The sequence below is a fragment of the Engystomops pustulosus genome, chromosome 7 (assembly GCF_040894005.1).
Source record: "Engystomops pustulosus chromosome 7, aEngPut4.maternal, whole genome shotgun sequence".
Lineage (NCBI taxonomy): Eukaryota > Metazoa > Chordata > Amphibia > Anura > Leptodactylidae > Engystomops > Engystomops pustulosus.
In genome coordinates this window covers 36899616-36913941 of record NC_092417.1, presented here as the reverse complement: position 1 = coordinate 36913941, position 14326 = coordinate 36899616, and the positions used below count along the sequence as shown (strand labels likewise).

The window sequence follows — 14326 nt, the reverse complement described above, 5'->3', positions numbered from 1 at the left end:
AAAGATGGTCTTTTTTTCCTCTTAGTTTTGGCAATAAGAGTTAAGGAAGCCCAAACTAGGTAGCACAGGCTCCATTTAGCTACCATTTAGTAAGAACATATCTGATATTACAGGAAGCTGCAGTAAAGCTTGTATCAGGTAATTTTGTCTGAAGTATGTGCTTTTGCCATTTTAGAGTATTGTTTTAGCGTCTGTGAGTTAAAATATATGGGATTGGTGGTAAAATGAAAGGATATTACATACTGGATGTGTGATGATGACCTAATTATAAGGGATAAATGACAGCAGTAACTTGTGTGGCAGAATGGACCTTTGGTACAAAGATGTTTTCTAGAACTTCAGTGGGATCTATAGGAACTGAACAGAATAATATATACCTGCTTATATGTATCTAGATTGATTTACCGTATTAAAATTGTGAAGGGAAATAAACAAACACATTTTACTCATAATGGATTTTCTCCAAAAAACTATACATTTAAATGGAAAACATCGGACCCCTCGTTTTTGCAAAATGTGGGGATCTCGGCACTGATCAGCAAGTTAGGCCCTATCCGTGGGAAAACCCCTTTAATCTGGCTAGTTTATCAGGCTCTGTAACCTGCTTCTTACAGATACTGAAGTACACCAAATATAATTTCCTCAGTTCCTCTTGCTCTATATGCTGCCCTACATATGGGAAACAATGTACAATCTGTGCAGCTTCTGGTGCTCTATATCATCCTGCCTGCAGATAGGACACTATGTACTATCAATTCAACTCCTCCTGCTCTATAACATTTTGCCTGCAGATTGGACACAATGTACAATCTGCTCAGATCCTCCTGCTCTATAACATGCTGCCTGCAGATAGGACACTGTGTGCAATCTGCTTTGTTGCCTTAATGTTTAGCACAGTTCCTGCAGATTAGACTTCATTTTTAGCGTGAAAGAATCAATTTAATATTTATGTTTTATGTTTGTTCAGTAAAGGCACCAATTCCTACTTCCCCTTTTTATCATTAATTTACTAGTACAGTGGCTTCTCTGTCATATTGGCTATGCTTTATACTGCAGCTATGCAACTATGCAGCTGTGTGTGTATGGATGTATGAGATATATATATATATTATACACACTCACCGGCCACTTTATTAGGTACACCTGTCCAACTGCTCGTTAACACTTAATTTCTAATCAGCCAATCACATGGCGGCAACTCCGTGCATTTAGACATGGTCAAGACAATCTCCTGCAGTTCAAACCGAGCATCAGTGTGGGGAAGAAAGGTGATTTGATGCCTTTGAACGTGGCATGGTTGTTGGTGCTAGAAGGGCTGGTCTGAGTATTTCAGAAACTGCTGATCTACTGGGATTTTCACACACAACCATCTCTAGGGTTTACAGAGAATGGTCCGCAAAAGAAAAAACATCCAGTGAGCGGCAGTTCTGTGGGCGGAAATGCCTTGTTGATGCCAGAGGTCAGAGGAGAATGGGCAGACTGGTTCGAGCTGATAGAAAGGCAACAGTGACTCAAATCGCCACCCGTTACAACCAAGGTAGGCAGAAGAGCATCTCTGAATGCACAGTACGTCGAACTTTGAGGCAGATGGGCTACAGTAGCAGAAGACCACACTGGGTGCCACTCCTTTCAGCTAAGAACAGGAAACTAAGGGCTACAATTTGCACAAGCTCATCGAAATTGGACAGTAGAAGATTGGAAAAACGTTGCCTGGTCTGATGAGTCTCGATTTCTGCTGCGACATTCGGATGGTAGGGTCAGAATTTGGTGTCGACAACATGAAAGCATGGATCCATCCTGCCTTGTATCAACGGTTCAGGCTGGTGGTGGTGGTGTCATGGTGTGGGAAATATTTTCTTGGCACTCTTTGGGCCCCTTGGTACCAATTGAGCATCGTTGCAACGCCACAGCCTACCTGAGTATTGTTGCTGACCATGTCCATCCCTTTATGACCACAATGTACCCTGTAACATCTGATGGCTACTTTCAGCAGGATAATGCGCCATGTCATAAAGCTGGAATCATCTCAGACTGGTTTCTTGAATATGACAATGAGTTCACTGCACTCAAATGGCCTCCACAGTCACCAGATCTCAATCCAATAGAGCATCTTTGGGATGTGGTGGAACGGGAGATTCGCATCATGGATGTGCAGCCGACAAATCTGCGGCAACTGTGTGATGCCATCATGTCAATATGGGCCAAAATCTCTGAGGAAAGCTTCCAGCACCTTGTTGAATCTATGCAACGAAGAATTGAGGCAGTTCTGAAGGCAAAAGGGGGTCCAACCCGTTACTAGCATGGTGTACCTAATAAAGTGGCCGGTGAGTGTATGTGTTAATACATATAATTCATTAAATAGTTAAGCCTTTTGATTGACTAAGAAGCCAAGAAAAGAATTTAGTAAGCAGCGTCTACTTGGCTCCAGCTCTGTAATCAATTGCTTCATTGTATCTGTCACTTCTAATACAGAGTTGCTCTGTAGAAGCCATTCATAGCCAGATGAATTCTTCCCTAACATTTCAGTGACCACAAACATTGTGTCCTGATATAAAACTGAAGAACACACTTCCCAAATTTCCTCCAATCATATTTTCCAAATGATAAATCATCCACAGATGTCTGGGCAGACACATGCAATTGACAAGTAATGTTATCGGAAGATGCAGCTTCTCAGTACCCTGCACTATTTAGAGGTGCGGCAGATCATGTGGCTCAATTTACAGATTAAGTGACTTATATAGATAGATAGATATGTATGTATGTATATATACACATAATGACACTTCTAAAACTCCTCAACAAACTGTAATTCAGAAAACACAGAAAAATCCAGAAAACACTGTCAAGGTCCTCAAAACCAGGGCTCTTTCTAAAGCCTTTAGGTATGGCACCCAGAATTTGAGAAAATATGTTCCTTTATGTTCCCGTATGTATTCATTGATTACTGTAAAAGGTTGCAACTGTATCTGAGAAAATGCGTTCATTAATACTAGACTTATATGATTTAGAGCAGCAAATCTGTTAATCCTAACAGGACTCCAAGGAGAGACGGTGAGAGCCCTGATTACCCCACCCACACACAGTGATTGGCACGGTGGTGCCTGATTACCCCACCCACACACAGTGATTGGCACGGTGGTGCCTGATTACCCCACCCACACACAGTGATTGACAGTGAGTCCTGATTACCCCACCCGCACACAGTGATTGACAGTGAGTCCTGATTAATCCTCCCACACACAGTGATTGACAATGAGAGTCCTGATTCCTCCGCCCATACATCCCATAAACATATATACTACTGTCTTCAGATGTGACAGGTGTGTTTCAATGCTACATTTGTATAGTGTTTTAATACATAAACGTCCTATTGTGACAGCGGTCAGTAATGCAGGATGTCTCATCCCAGTGATCTGCGTGGTATGAAGGGTCTATGATTGCTTTCTGCCATCACCATACCTTCAGACACAGTGAATCATCCGTACAGTTGTGGTTAGGTCTGATATTGTATTTCAACTCTGCACTATCAAACAAAGTGCCTACAGGCGGTCCCCTACTTAAGGACACCTGACTTACAGACGACCCCTAGTCACAGACGGACTCCTCTGGTGAAGCTCTCTGGATGTTACTATAGTCCCAGACTGCAATGATCAGCTGTAAGGTGTCTGTAATGAAGCTTTATTGATAATTCTTGGTCCAATTACAGCAAAAAAAATTTAAACTCCAATTGTCACTGGGGCTAAAAATAAGTTTGTCTGGATCTACAATTATAAAATATACAGTTCCAACTTGCATACAAATTCAACTTTAGAACAAACCTATGGAACCTATCTTGTATGTAACCTGGGGACTGCCTGTATTTGATTTTTAATGAATTTTAATTTATTTTCCTTCTGAACATAGAAGTATGGTAGACTGTCTTGTACAATGATTGAAAGTTTTTCCTGTATGACCTTATATACAGAGAGTATGTAGTTATCAGTCACTAAGTAGAGATGGAAATCAATAAAATCCTAATTGCAATAATCTTTTCTTATAAATCCATAAATCAATCAGTTCTGTTCCTCCTACTCTTTGACATTGTGCCAGCAGAAGGGACGAGGTGTACAATTTCTTAAACTACTTCTGCCCCATGACACTCTGTTTCCAGATAAGACAAGGTGTCAGCTACTGTTTTATAACCTGTTCCCTATAGGCAGGACACTATGTACAATCTCCTCAGCCCCTCCTGCTCTATAACATGCTGCCTGCAGATAGGTCACTATGTACAATCTGCTCAGCTCCCGGGGCAGATTTATCAAGCTGTCTGAAAGTCAGAATATTCTTAGTTGCCCATGTCAACCAATTACAGCTCAGCTTTCATTTTATCAGTGCTCATGAATATTTTAAAGGGGAGCAGTGATTGGTTAATAATATTCTGACTTTTAAACAGCTTGATAAATCTGCCCCACTATGTACAATTTGCTCATCTCCTCTTGCTCTATAACATGCTGCCTGCATATAGGACACTATGTACAATCTACTCACCTCCACCTGCTCTATAACAAGGAGACAAAAAGAAAAGACAAATGCTCCCTAGTGAACAATTACCCTTACTAATCAGACTGAAGTGTATTCTGTCTGATTCTATTCTGTCTATGTATGCTGCAGGCACAATTCGGTTCATAGCGTTTCTCTAATGCCACCGATGCTGTCCTGCCTGTAGGGGTGGCTCACCAGGGTATCGGTATTAAATAGAAAATCTTGGAGATCAAGGACAACGCATTTCGCCTCCTGCAATGTAGTTCATCAGGTAATTAGCTGATGAAGCCTTCATTGTAGTGGGCGAAACGCGTTGTCCTGTTAGTTTATATATTTTTAAATGCTATTAGAAAATACAAATGAACCCTTGAAGCCAGTCTCCAAACACACCCCTGTTTTCTATCCAATGCTCTATAACATGCTGTCTGCATATGGAACGCTATGTACAATTTCCTTAGCTCCTGCTGCTTTATAACACATATCTCTCGATGGGACACTATGTAAAATCCCCCTCAGATCTCCCTGCTCTATAACATGCTGCCTACAACTAGGACATAATGTACAATCTGCATAATTCATCCTTCTCTGCCGCAGGAGGATGACAGTAACCTTCTCTCTGTGACAGGTTCCTTTTAAGTAGCTCATAGAAGTCATGTGCACCATGAAGCTTTATAGAAGTGGAAGTTCTGGTTAACTTATTAAATGTGGAAGACGCAACCGACAAAGAAGACAAAAGGAGATCTTTTAGCTCCTACATCTGTGTTCAGTGTTGTGGTCTTGTGAACAATAATAGTAGTTATAAAGATGTCACTCTGTTGTAGGATGTTTAGGAAAACATGAGTGAGATGTATGGTCTGGAGACAGTATGGGATCCACATGTTCTCTCTAATACTTGTGGTTTTTGGAATTAGAGGTTCTCTGGTCTATTAAGAAAAATCCATGCAGCAATACCAACATGACTTCTGTGTTTCATCCCGATTCACGATTGTTTCTCAAATCACCGTTTTTTGGCCCTGTCGATGCAAATGACTCTCGATAGAAGTTCCTGAGAAATCTCAATATGGCATCTACAAGGTTGGTTGTTACACTGAACCCTGTACTCTTCATTTACAGATTATTAAACTACTGGATGGAAAGAGGTCGCAGGCCGTAGGGATTTTGATATCCGGATTACACCTTGACATGAAGGACATTCAGCAAGGTAAGTGATCTTATGAAAGATTTCCTCAACCAAGTCAGTCCTCCTTGGAGATGATGTGTGATTTAAAGGGGTTGTCCACATTTGGCTGATCCGAGTTATACAATATTCCAATAATAATAATAATTCCTTTATTTATATAGCACACACAGAACTTGCCAAATCGCTCCCTGTCCCAATGGGGCTCACAATCTAATCAACCTACCAGTATGTTTTGGAGTGTGGGAGGAAATCAGAGGACCCAGAGGAAACCCACCCAAACATGTAGAGAACATACAAACTCTTTGCAGATGTTGACCCTGGGACTTGAACCCAGGTCCCCAGCGCTGCAAGGCTGTAATGCTAACCACTAAGCCACCGTGCCGCCTTATTGAAGGGTCTAAGGAAGCAGCATTCCAATGAAGTGTAAATGTTTTATTCACTGACCGTGAGAAACCTACAAGACCCTCATGGAGCCATAAACTAATACTTCATTGGTGTGCTGTACATTTGTGACTTGCATGTACCTTGGAGCCAGGTTTGTTTTAAGCGTGCACCTCACCTCTGGACAAAGATCCATTGTCACTGTGCTGCTCTTTCCCTAATATCGCTCCAATATACTATCAATATAAATTCTTATACATTTGGAGATGATATTTTGTATGGTCTTTCACCAAGCTATCGGTTTTTGCACCACCTACCTGAGGGAACTTTCTCACGTTAAGTTTTTCAGATGCAGTTTTTGATGTCCAAACCAGGAGTGGAGTGAAAAAAAGAGTAGGGGCGTCTCTCAATATGATCCACGTCTACTTTTGGCAACCAAAAACTTCATCTGTATATGTGTGGACGTACCCTTACAGTAACAGTAAAGAGCACAATTAACATATACAGTAGGTCCCCGATCTAATAATGGTGGAATGGATTGCTTGGGAATGATGGGAGCTACAAAAAAATTCCAACCGTTCCAGAATCAGTGGAGCAACATCTCTAAGAATCACAAATTTGGAGATGGTGGAAGGGATGAAAGGTTCCCCAAAGTACCACGACCTTGTAAAAAACATTAAATATCTAAGAAGATCCTCTCTTGATTAGATATGTGTGTGATCAGATATTATGTATTTTATTCATGTATACAGGCAGTCCCCGGGTTACATACAAGATAGGGACTGTAGGTTTGTTCTTAAGTTGAATTTGTATGTAAGTCGAAACTGTATATTTTATCATTGTAGTTCCCGACAATTTTTTTTTTTGCCCCAGTGACAATTGGAGTTTCAAATTTTTTTGCTGTAATAGGACCAAGAATTATCAATAAAGCTTCATTGCAGACAATTTTAAGCTGATTATTGCAATCTGGGACTATTTTAAAGCATCCAGAGAGCTTCACCAGAGGTCACAGTGGGCAGAGGGGTCTGTCTGTAACTATGGGTTGTCTGTAAGTCGGGTGTCCTTAAGTAGGGGACCGCCTGTATTTGGTAATTTACATGGAGTTTATTTGGTTTCGTAGTAAATTAATTTGGGGAAGGTGTGTGTTGAGCAGCTCACCTACTGGATATAGATCCATCTGTATCCCATTACAGCGGGAATGACCTCAGTCTTTGAAGTACAACGCTTGTTAGTTCAAGGGCCACTTAGATGGAAGTATTACAGGGGCTTTGCTGTGTTTTACACAGTTTTCCCCTTCACTCCCTCCAGGAATTAGCACTCCCAGCCCCCCTGCCCCTTGCCCTCTTGCTGATCATTATTAAGGCTTTAGCTACTTTTTAATCAGTTTAACACATTGGTGAGTTTCCACATGATGACTCTGACTGGGGCTTAGACTTGTGGGACCATAGGGGAACGAGCTGGGCCTCTCATTTGTCAAGTATGGAATTTAGAAATGCTGTAGTGGCCAACTTTGATTTAGAAGAAAGAAGACTTGGTGATGATTTATATTGTCCAAATTGTAACATTTATATTGTCTTAAAATTTACAGTATTTTTTTTTTTTTTTTTTTGATACGTCAATATTTTACATTCAGCTAAAAGGTGAAGGGCAGAAATTTCTAATTTCTTTCTATTAAATGCATTTTAATTTCTATTGAATTCCTGAATCTTTTGAAAGCCATTGAAACCTTATTTTATTTACATCACCTTGGTTTTTACCTAGTGGTTAAAAAGTTGTAAAAAATTTACAGATGCAATGTTTTTCCATACTTCACTTTTTTTAGGGTAGCAAGGTGGCTCAGTGGTGAGCGCTTCAGCCTTGCAGCTCTGGGGTCCTGGGTTCAGGTTCCATCCAGGTCAACATCTGCAAAGAGTTTGTATGTTCTCACCGTGTTTGTATGGGTTTCCTCTGGTACATACTGGTAGGTTGATTAGATTGTGAGCCCCTTGGGACACGGACTGATCTGGAAAGCTCTGTGCAGTGCTGTGTTATAATTATTTCCCCCCCCCCCCCCCCCCTGTATTTTCAGTTTCCTACGTGCACCAGCATAGAAATGTTATGGTAATAGTACGTCCTGGTGCGCAAAGGAGTTATGCTTTTTCCAGTAGAGTAAAAAAGCGTACATAAAAGCTATAATATAACTAAACATATTACATGGGCACAGTACCAAAACCAAGATTACTACTTAAAGCACTAGAACAAAGGTTACTATGTATATACAATACCAGATACAAGATTACTACATTTATACAGTAGCACATCTTTAAGGTTGGATTTGATGGACTTGCGTCTTTTTGCGGCCTTAGATACTATGATACTTTACTACATTGAATCAGGGCCAGACCCAATCTTATAACATAGATATGTTAACAGAACTAAGCCTTCCACGTAGAAACCACACAGGAACCAAGCTTACTACATAGACAGAAGACCAGAATCAAGATTAATAAATAGATACATTACTACCGTGCACCCAGTTTGTACAGTGCCTGATGTTGGATGATAAATATGATGTAGTATAAGAGAACTAAGGGTAAAGAGTATTACCACAGCCAACCGAAGCAGCTTAGCCGGCTAAGCTCAGGAATTTCACAGATACTACACAAAACTTTCTCGGTGTTCTAACATTTTAGAGAGAGTTTTTATTTGTGCTCTATACACAAATTTTCTTTTTTCTACCTCACTTGTCTAAGAGGGGTGTCCCAAAGTGGATGGTATTGGGGCAAGATTTTGAATGGAGAAAACGTGTCCAACTGCAGACCTGGCTAGGCCCATGGTGTACAGAGAAAGTCCTTTGAGTAAAAATACAAACTACATACTAAGTGGAGGATAAAATGACAGATTTCCAGGAAATGGGAAAGCTTTGTCTGGAGAGTTTTATAAAGTTTCTCAGTCTTCTTCCAGCATCAAACAGACAGGACCAAGGCGGCGGCTTTTTAGTCGTGAGTATCGGCAATATATTTAAAACCCCAGCATAAGAATGAACACTATAGAATTTACTATCTAAGCTAGGAGTACAATATTTATCACAGTTTATAATGTTCAGAAGCGTCTTGAACCCATCACATTGCTTGGACACCAACTGTGCATTCCCAATAACCTCAAGGACTCATTTTCTAAATATTATTACACAAGTCATCCCGAAATATAAATTTCCCGGGATACTTGTTAAATGCATAAATCCTTGTGGAAGGTCACATAGCTTATGAAGCAAAATTAAATGGGGATGATGTAAGCTGTTAAAAATATTTTATTGTTAACGTTTAAGATATAAAAGGAAAGTTTTCACCTATTGGAATATGTATTTCTGGTTTTGAGTAAAACCTGTGATCTAGTGCTATACTTATACTACCGGTGGGCCGTCAATGATTACATCATGTTCATTGTACACATGACATCTGGGCCAATCCCCGGCCTTTGTAGTCACATACAAGGCCAGCAATTGGCCCAGACGTCGCACGCTGAATGGAGTTGATGTTTTTGTTGAGAGTGGAAACCTCGGGGAGGGTCGCACCACCTTGACTGATGCAATTTAAATTTAATATCAGATTGGATGATGTAGACCATGTAGAATTTCATAACATATACTCCGCTGACTTCCACACTACAGTTAACTTTAGCCCACTTTAACCCCTTTAAGATTAACAAACGAGACATACGTTCATAGGTGACCTTTGCATCGCGAGTGGATTTGTAGTCTTATGATACATAACCGGTCTGGATGATGGGTTATAGTCTTTTTGGACCTGCATTAGAAAGACATCTTTCAGGTCAGGGAGGAAGTCAGAGCTTTGATCTCCAGAGCAGAATTATAATCGCATGATTTGTTGTTCCTTTGAAAATGATTCTGAGCGTGGCTAATTCAAAGAGTAAAGGCTTCGCTTTAAGCCTCTGACGTGACTGTCTTGACATTTTGTCCAGGATCATCTTGAAATTGATGAATCCAGCACATTAACCTTTATACTGTATATCACAATGATTGCAAATTCCTGCTGTGGCTGCTGTAGAACGCCACGTGTGCTCACTTACATGAAGACATATGGAGAATCCATCATCTACACACTTCCATTATCCACACACTTCCATTATCCACACACTTATATGTGGCTGCGGCCAGAGGACAAATTGCAAATTCAAACCTAGGGTTATTCACTTATACATCTATATAAACACATTAGAATCAGATTTTATTAAACTATTCTACTTAAAATGTAACAATTGTCTGTTTTTTTTATTTTTCATGCTTCATCCGGCCTATGGGCAGTTCCAAGCAACCTTTAAAATTGTCCGTGTGCCGTTGAAAAATCTGACGGTACACGGCTGCACTAGGTGCAATACATTTTAATGGAACAGTGCCCATGCCCGTTATTTTCACGGGCTGCACGACTGATCCATTAAAAAGCAGAGCATGTCCTAGTCAGAACGGTGATCACTCAGTCTGCAGTTTGAGGATCCCTGAAAAACGAATGCCAGACTGAGGCAAATCGGCTGTAAAAAAAACGAAGACAAAGTCAATTAATTACGTTTGTTTGTGGTCAAAGCTCATTTCCCTTTACCTAATTTATTAAAAGCACCACTAAGAATTTCTAGGCCCCCGACTGGCTAATTTTGGCCCACTCTAGTTTGGGCCCTTGAACACCGTCCCACTAAACCCCCCCTGATGGCAGCCCTGGGAGTCAACACTTTGTCTGAACATTCTGTGACTTTTATGGTTCTCCAGTATATTTTCTATGTGCAGTCTGTATGTTTCATTTACAGTCATCTGTCAATGACTCATTTCTTAATGAAGGACTGGATATGTTGAAATTCAACATGGCCAATCTTACCTTGTCTTTACCCTAACACCATTCATCCGGGGATAGTAAGCACATGGGCGTACACATAAGAATCAATTTTTCTTATAAGATTGTTGGGTTCAGTCACTTGCTTTACATTATGCTGAACCCATTTGGTTTCATTGGTGTTTTTTGGTTTTATATATTAATTATATTTTATATATTAATTATATATAATAATTATACATTAATTTATTAATATATATTTATTATTTATAACGTAAGATTATTTACAATAAAACAAGCTAATATTTATTATCACACTTATTACAACTGATGTAAGCATTTTTCTAATTTTACTTTTAAGTATCTGAAGTCACAGTAGATAATGTACATTTTACACAATATATGAGAATTATGATTATATAAGTTAATGTGGATAATGGGGAGTACCAGAACTGATCATTTATTGTGAGATCCCAGAGGGCACATCCCACCTACCTCCTGTTATGCATTAAGGCTCCTTTTAGATATGGGTTGTAAACACATTGAACATTTCTCAATGGTTTCGGGATAGGACGGCAGTGGATGTGGTCTAGGTATCTCTGGTGCCAGAGACTTTATGTAACGAGGGAGGCTCTTGATCCTACATAAGACCTTCCATGTTCCCCTTCCCCCTCATAAATCACTAGACAACTTAAAGACAGTCCGGGAGGGAAGTGTCTGAAAAAGTCAAGTTCACAGGAGCCGATTAAACAAGACTGAAGAGTCTTCATTACTCTTCCTTGCCTCCCCTCTGACACTGTTTTCACTTTTCGAAATATACATTTGCTAGAAACTGATTACCATTTCTTCTAATCTGAACTTATAGGGACACAGACCCTCAAAGACTTTTCTTGAAAAAAAAAAAATAAAGGTTGTGAACCACTTTCTTAAAATAATACACTATTGCCAACGCAACTCCTAATAATTGTATATCCAAATAGATTTTGTCAGAGTGAGGATTCCTGGTCTAATGGGTGACAAGATGGAATGAAAGGAGTTACACCAATATGTAAAGCACTCACATGTTCTTATAGTACATATTCTTTAAAGGGGTATTCTCATCTGACCATCGACATTTCATTTAATTCATCTTCTATGTAGATAAATTTCTTCAATTGGATTTTATAAAAAAAATGTCAAGTGTGAAGATAATTTGTAATTATTGTAGCCATGCTGTCCCTTAGAAATGAGATTGTTTTCCTTTCATACGGCCACCTCTGCTGCAGTTATTGCACAAAAAAAGGTTTATTCATATCAAATGGCTGGGATTTACTGTATGTCCCCCAGTCATACTGTGGTAATAAACCAGGCAGCGTGGTCCGGCCTGGGCTTCTGGTCTAAAGAAGTATTCAGCATAGGACTTGAAATGTGTTGTCTTTTCTATGCTTTTATACTGGCTATACGGACTTTGTATTATAAGTATTTATTTTGCACTAAACAATTGGACTGTATGCCAAGGAAGCATCCTTTTTTTTTTTTTGTACTTGAACCCTTAACCCCTTTCACGGGTGCTCATGCGAGCAATGACCCAGGTCACAGGTGCACCCGTCTGCCTCCCTGAGCCCCTGGATTGTGTCTGCAGCCTCACTTACCTTCCTTGGCTCCAGTGGCAGTCCCCTTGCTCAGGCACCCACGCTGGCTCTGTAAGATTTAAAGGCCAGCATGCCGATAATTGGTGCTGGCCGGTCGCCTTCTCTTATAAATAGCCAGCCCCTTCTTGTGTCCCCTGACAGATCTTTGAGTCGTTTTGTCCTTAGAAAAAGCTTGTCCACCGTGGTTCACTGTGTCCACTACCCCTGAATCCTGACACGTATATACAGCCGCAAGCTTGTGGCCATATATACTTCCCCATAGACAGCAATAGGCACACTGAGCATGGGACCGTACCACTCCGTACACAGGGTAAAGATAGAACATGTTCTCTTTCCCTGTTTGTACAGCCGTGCAGTGTACATCCATATGGAGAGGGTAGGGGTCACCGCTCCTCCTCCCCAACGCGCCAGACGTATGTATTATGTACTACTACAGCCAGACTGGCATACATCCATGTGAATGTAGCCTAAATGTGCATACATTACACTTACATAAGAAGCTCTATTCCCTCTTCTCTCCTTGTTTCTCTCATTAGTATTTTAATTTAGATTTTGGGAAATCTTATGTAACATGCTGGTACTGTACATCGCTTCGAGTTAACCATGAGTGGCAATGGCCCTATAGTGCTATGTAATGTGTTAACCAGTGGACAACCTGGTGAATATGTTTAGGGATCTTCCTGTTAGTGTTGGGGGTTGCTCCGATTCTCCTCAGGCATATACTCTTTCAGTCCCCTGATTTGCGTTAGATTGGCATTGTAAATACAAAGGATTGATACTTCCTGAAGGCAATTTCTCCCTGACCTTTAAAGCTGTGGTATTTATTCTTCTAAAACGCTGGGATAAATACGGATTACTTGGATGAACTGTGATGTAGAAGTTCTGCCGTGTTCATCTAGAGGGATTGCATTTCTTTATTTACTCTATTGGTTGGGAATGTGCCCTTATTTGCATTCTCCACTTGTTACACTAATTGAACATGACTCGTGTATGAGTTTTTAATTTGGTCAAAGGAGAGTGACTACAAATGCTGTTGGTATAAAACCTTTCTTTGAAGTTTTATTTTTCCCCAGAATTCTGCAACTTCCAGGGATTGACTTCTGGATTCTTCAAATGTTGCAATCTCTATTCAGGACCATGATTCTGAGTTGTTCATTTATCTCAATTGTGTTTTAATCTTATCCACTGAATGTTTCCTGCAAATTATTGGCAAAACTGAAATTTTTCCACATCCTTGAGTCCAAAAAGATACTTTGCTTTGAGAATAGAGAGAAAACGAACGAAATGTTCAAGTCCTGTAGCGTGACCTTAGTTTTGGACTCTTTTAGAGAGCGGGTCACTACTCCTGAAATGTCTGTTTTAGTAAATATTTTTACTCCATTAAATAGTTTGGATAATTTTTTTTCATATAACTCAATGGTATTTCCTCATGGACAATTGGGTGTTACCAATTCTGTGTTTCCCTATTCGATCAGTGCTGTCATAGTACAGAGGACACACCTTTTGGATGAAGAAATGGTAAAATCCCAGAAAACCACTTGGTTCCCACATTGTAGTACTTCTCTGTGTAAAGCCCGAAGTGCCAGAGGCTCATGGTACCTGCTTTGGTCAATCCATGGTCTCCTCTGAATATGGGACTTCACTTCCTCTGACATCACAAGTGACATCATGTGGTCCAAGAAGGCCAAAGATCGACCAAAGTGGGTTCTATACCCTCTTTCCCATTGTTTTCAGCCGGACGCAGGTGCCGAGAACCATAAGTCCCATTAACATCTTTGATTTTACAGATT

At 40.2% G+C, this 14326-nt stretch overlaps 1 protein-coding gene across 5 annotated transcripts in view; it reads left to right on the top strand.

Moving 5' to 3' along the window:
• FMN1 (formin 1) overlaps positions 1-14326 on the top strand; it is a 175960-nt gene that overhangs the window by 122527 nt on the left and 39107 nt on the right. For all 5 annotated transcript variants that reach the window (XM_072115471.1, XM_072115470.1, XM_072115469.1 and 2 more), the window contains one exon: positions 5638-5725. In XM_072115471.1, the coding sequence (XP_071971572.1) occupies positions 5638-5725 (88 nt within the window). The remainder of the gene's footprint in view (positions 1-5637; positions 5726-14326) is intronic.